The sequence below is a fragment of the Rutidosis leptorrhynchoides genome, chromosome 9 (genome assembly GCF_046630445.1).
Source record: "Rutidosis leptorrhynchoides isolate AG116_Rl617_1_P2 chromosome 9, CSIRO_AGI_Rlap_v1, whole genome shotgun sequence".
Taxonomy (NCBI): Eukaryota; Viridiplantae; Streptophyta; class Magnoliopsida; order Asterales; family Asteraceae; genus Rutidosis; species Rutidosis leptorrhynchoides.
Window position 1 is genome coordinate 279,541,387 of NC_092341.1, and position 6,329 is coordinate 279,547,715.

Here is a 6,329-nt window from a genome sequence, read left to right on the forward strand (position 1 = left end):
TCCCTTGAAATCCGGAAATCAATCCTATCTACATCAAAAGACATGACGAATCTACATTTATTCAATTCACTGTTTTGTGATAGCTTCACTCGTATGCTTCGAATAACTGAATTGTTTCATCTGTACAACTCAAGGATGATAAAATTCTAAATTATCAACTCATATTCGTCATGAAAATATTTTTATTGTTAACCATGACGACCTCACCCAAATTTTGGGACCAAATTTCTTTAACGGGTAGGTACTATGACGACCCGAAGTTTTCTGACCAAATTTAAACTTAATCTTTATATGATTTCGACATGATAAGCAAAGCCTGTAATGTTAAGTCTCAAAAAGTTTCGGAACTATATTCGCGTAATCAATTACCCTTCGACTATTCCCAACGATTCAAGAACAATTGTTTGTAAAATATATATATATATATGTATATATATATATATATATATATATATATATATATATATATATATATATATATATATATATATATATATATATATATAATATTCAAATAAATATAATTTATGTAATACATAATTAATAAAATGTAAGGTTAATATACCAAATCTTATTACAAGTTAAAATATAATTGTTATATTACTTTCATTAATATCAATATCTGTATTACTAACATAATATATATTATATAAAAATTAAAACACATAACTTGTTATTACTAGTATTATTATTAGATACTATCATTATCATTATTATTATAGATTATGATTATTTATTATTATAGCCTTTAAAAATAATATTATTATTAAAACTATTAATATTATTATAGCCATTATTAATAGGAAATAATATAATTTATTATCTTTTTATCATTTATAATATTAGAATCCTATTATTATTATTATTATTATTATTATTATTATTATTATTATTATTATTATTATTATTATTATTATTATTATTATTATTATTATTATTATTATTATTATTATTATATCTATTAAGTATAATTTAAAAGCAGAAAAATTTCAAAGTTTGTTATAACTCGCTATCTGATCGATTCCATTTGTCTGATGGAGTAATTCATCTACTCCTTTACCAGTACAAATCAATTCTATTTAAAATCACAATCAACTTTAATTAATTTGTCTTCTGCCTGAATATTGTTACCAGTCAGTTTCATAAATCAAATAGGATCAATCTCAACTGCTACAACAAGTAGTCCATCATGATATATATTTTCATATACTGCAATTCGTAAAAAGGAAATCAAAATAAAACACAGAATATAAACTCTTGTCCACCATGAAACCACCAACCCATAAACCACCACCGATCACCACACAAACCTGCTGCAAGAACCAAGAACAACCTCATCACCTTTGTGTTATCTCTAACCCGATCATCAAACCCTACCCCGTCACTCTCTCTCTCTCTCTCTATCCCATCATCTCTCTCTCTCTTTCTCCTAAAGCCATCATGAACCACCTTTCAAACACCCATTTTCCTTTCTGATTTCCTGTCCAAGCACGACTGCTGTAACAACCGAAAATCATCACCTTGAATCACCTAGGATCACCACCTCTCTACCATTGTGGTAACCCATCACCATCTCTTCTTTAACCTTTACCCGAATCAACCACCATTATCAACCCCTATGTTTTCTGTATCTTTCGAACCCAGAACCAAAAATCATCACCAAACTTCCATGATTTCTTGCTCGTTTCTTTCTATTTATAACCAACACTTCACCTCCATAAACCCGCTACCACCACTCTCATTTTCTTTCCCTCTATCTACCTCACTATCTTATTTTTGTTCAGAAACTATCACCCACCATCACCATTCTTTCAGTGAGCTACTATAAACAAGGCTGCAGTACAAGTGTGATATCCACCAACGGCTGAACTGCGACTTTTGTTTCTGCAAATCGATCAACGGTCACCTTTTAAAATTCCTTATAAACTACTAAAAATATCGAATCACTTCATATATATATATATATATTAAAGTTTAGGACGACACATGTTAGTGGATGGGGCACACTTGCTAAATAAGTTAAAGGAACAATATGTATTGCTGTAACCACTCAATTCCTTTTTATAAAAAGTTGATGCTACGTGGTGTTATAAAACTAAAAGTAGGCACCGATATTCTATCAATTAATGTAGTGGGTTACGGCAAGTGGGGAAATACTTTTCTGGTCGCGTCTGCTAGCACGATGTACACATATTAATGGTATCACTTTATTAAGGTTAATAAAGATCATAATGAGGATAATGTATCTATGATTTTCGCTGGATGTGTTACTTTGAAATCAGGCCGTGGGCCTTTATTTCCTTTTATCTTGGGTCGATTAAATTCATTCTTTTTAGATCACAACAAAAATTTGGGCTTCATAATTTTGATATGCAAACGTTTTGAGCTCGAATGGTGATCTTGTTACTGATAAAACGCTAGCGATGATGGTAATAATACATGTTAAGTTGATGATCATAATAAATTGTGACGTGATTAAATGTTGTTAAGAAAATAAATGGTGACTGTGGCGATTATGTGCATAAAGACGATGATGATTACGGTTTGTTATTGATGGCGATAAGAAATTTGATGATGATGATGATGTACGATGGGTATAGTGATGGTGATTGGTAAACGAAAATGATACATGATGTTATGATGATTCGTGATTACGATGATGATATTGTATAATGAAGCTATACGGGTCAATACATATTAATTAGATTATCGAATGGGTTAAAACTAGAGCTAGCGAATGGTCCATTGTTATGGGAGCGTGTTAGGGGAACGAGGGGTCGCGAGTTCGAGCCCGAGCTGCGATGTTATTTTTTGAAGCTATTTCTTTAAGGTAGTATACTTATGATTCCTATTATTTTTATTATTATTATTATTATTATCAAAATAAGTATTATTATTACTAATATCAATATTATTATCATTATCATTATTATTTTTACTACTAATATCACTATTATTATTATTATTATTATTATTATTATTATTATTATTATTATTATTATTATTATTATTATTATTATTATTATTATTATTATTATTATTATTATTATTATTATTATTATTATTATTATTATTATTATTATTATTATTATTATTATTATTATTAACATTACTAACTATAACATTAGTTTTAAATGTATTTTGTATATATATAGTATAACTATATTTTTATGATCTTAAACTAAAAGAATAGACATTATAAGTTAGATACAAACATTAGATACATAGAAGTATATATATATAATAAGTATACTACTTTTAATAATAAACTACTTTTGTTCATTTACGTTTTAATATAACTCAAATTTATTAAAAATTCTATCATAATAAAAATTATGAGTATTTAAAAAATATTAATACTAAGTATTTATTCAAAATATATTAATAAAGTATATAATATTTTATTATGATAATTTAATAAAATATATAAAATAAAAATATTTAAGTAATTATTAATATTAAAATTAACATCACAAGTATATTACTAATATCAAAATATAAATTTATTTGAACATTATTAAAAGTGTTAATATACATACATGATATAGGTTCGTGAATCCGAGGCTAACCCTACAATTGTTCATTGTCGTCATATGTATTTTTACTACAAAATACAGTATGGTGAGTTTCATTTGCTCCCTTTTTAAATGCTTTTGCAATATATATTTTTGGGACTGAGAATACATGCGCTGTTTTTATAAATGCTTTACGAAATAGACACAAGTAATCGAAACTACATTCTATAGTTGGATTATTAAATCGAATATGCCCCTTTTTAGTCTGGTAATCTAAGAATTATGGAACAGACACCCTAATTGACGCGAATCCTAAAGATAGATCTATTGGGCCCAACAAGCCCCATCCAAAGTACCGGATGCTTTAGTACTTCGAATTTATCATGTCCGAAGGGAGTCCCAGAATGATGGGGATATTCTATATGCATCTTGTTAAGGTCGGTTACCAGGTGTTCAATCCATATGAATGATTTTTGTCTCTATGCATGGGACGTATATTTATGAGAACTGGAAATAAAATTCTTGTGGTCTATTAAAATGATGGAAATGATTATTTATGTTAAACTAATGAACTCACCAACCTTTTGGTTGACACTTTAAAGCGTGTTTATTCTCAGGTATGAAAGAAATCTTCCGCTGTGCATTTGCTCATTTTAGAGATATTACTTGGATTCATTCATGACATATTTCGAAAAATGTTGCATTCGAGTCATTGAGTTCATCAAGATTATTATTAAGTAAATTATAGTTGGATATATTATGAAATGGTATGCATGCCGTCAACATTCGATGAAATGAAAGTTTGTCTTTTAAAAACGAATGCAATGTTTGTAAAATGTATCATATAGAGGTCAAGTACCTCGCGATGTAACCAAATGTTATTGTATTCGTTCTTATGGATTAGGACGGGTCTCTACATTTCATACCAACGTTACGCTCCACAAATTCACATGCCGGCGCATGAGCTAATCCCCGTCACACCTGCTTGGCCTTTTTACAAATGGGCAATTAATTTGGTAGGACCTTTCCCAGACAGATAGCACTTGGTCATTGCAATTGATTTCTTTACCAAGTGGGTTGAAGCCAAACCTTTGAAAAGTATAACGGGAAAACAGATTGTGAACTTTGTTTGGGAGGAGATAGTGTGCTGTTTTGGGGTACCTCACGAAATTGTAAGTGACAACAGCAAACAGTTTGTTCACGATTCGTTTCGATCATGGTGCGACGGGTTGAATATTAAGCAGACTTTCAGTTCCGTTGCCCATCCGCAGGCAAATGAGCAAGTCGAAGTTACCAACAGAGACATTGTTGTTGGGATTAAGGTAAGGTTGGACACGGATATAAAGGGTTAGGCAGATGAGCTTCTGCAAGTCTTATGGGCGTTCTGAACCACACCCAAAGGAAGCAATAAAGAAACACCTTTCAGCCTCGTTTATGTGTCTGAAGCGGTAATACCGGCTGAAATCGCCGTTCCGACCCAACGCATGATAGAATTCAATGATGAGTCCAACGTTATTAACTTGAAAGAAAATTTGAACTTGTTGGAGGAGAGGCGTGACATCGCCGCTATTAGAGAAGTGTCTAACAAACAGAAAAATGCCAAGTATTATAACCAGCGCGTAAGGGAGCGTACTTTCTGTCCCGATAATTATGTGTGGCGTAACAACAATGCTAGCCGGGTTAAAGATACTGACAAATTGGGACCTAATTGGGAAGGCCCGTATGTGATTGCAGAAGCTCTTGGCAACGGAGCATACAATTTGAAGACGCATGATGGCAAGTTTGTGCCATGTACCTGGCACGCAACCAATTTAAAGAAGTTCTACGTTTAAGTATTTTGAAATCTTTCATTCTGTCATTAAGAAACTTTTTCATTTTACCTAAGTTTGTGATTGATCACCACAAATGTAAGCGTGACGCGCGTTAAACTTCATTGTTTCAGTTTTTCAATTCAATGCATTTTTCAATTTTTATCTTTAATGTGTTGTGTAACTATTATGGACGTGCTTCGGCATTATAAATGTAAGTCCATTCACATGTTACTTGTTCCATGAACAAAGACATCATCTAATCTTTGGACGGCATTGGCGACGCCAGGCGTGTTGGAGGTACGCCTTGGCCTCAGAACGGGACGCCTCCGGATTTCGTATCCATCGCATTAATCCCAACATTAAGTAGATGAATGCAATGTCTAGACATTCATCAAGTGTCACCTTGAAAAACGTTATTTCATTAATTATAAACATCTGTTACATATAAAATGAAATTACAATGTTCCTTACTGAACTAAACAAAAATCCTTACAACAAACTACGGGATCATCCTCTTCACCTTCTGCAAATTAAGGTCCGGCGTCGACCCAATCTGCTCAATAAACTGCACCTTAATCGCCGCGCAAGCATTGACCGCCGCGTCATGAAGATCATAGGCATCCTTATCCGCCATATCCTTGATTACGGCCGGAATCAGTTCGGCCATTTCAACATGTTCCATCAGCACGGTGTATGCGTCAAAATGCTCCACCTTTTTCGTGGCATCAACCAAATTCTGGAACGGCTCTTTGACTTCCGGCGCCATGAGAGCCTTGGAAAAAATGGCGGGGATTAGGGCGCAAAGCTCTTGAAAATCACCCGCTGCCTTCTTATTGGCAGCGGACAGCTCTTGGTTCTGGGAGACAAGGAGATCCTTACTGGCTTTATCCTCCGCCAGCTCCTTATGCGCCACCTCCAGATCCTTCAGCGCGGTCTGCTCCTTCTCGACACGTACGACCATTTCTTTGATAGCCTTTTGTGCCTCCCTAAAGGCCTGCTGTTT

At 32.7% G+C, this 6,329-nt stretch overlaps 1 protein-coding gene across 1 annotated transcript; it reads left to right on the forward strand.

Moving 5' to 3' along the window:
- The first annotated feature begins 2,423 nt into the window (after positions 1-2,423).
- On the forward strand, positions 2,424-5,347 carry LOC139868799 (uncharacterized). The gene is made up of 5 exons (XM_071857142.1): positions 2,424-2,429; positions 2,491-2,612; positions 4,420-4,531; positions 4,631-4,862; positions 4,962-5,347. Exons 1-5 carry the CDS (start codon positions 2,424-2,426, stop codon positions 5,345-5,347), a joined length of 858 nt encoding a protein of 285 aa, XP_071713243.1.
- The last annotated feature ends 982 nt before the right edge of the window (positions 5,348-6,329 follow it).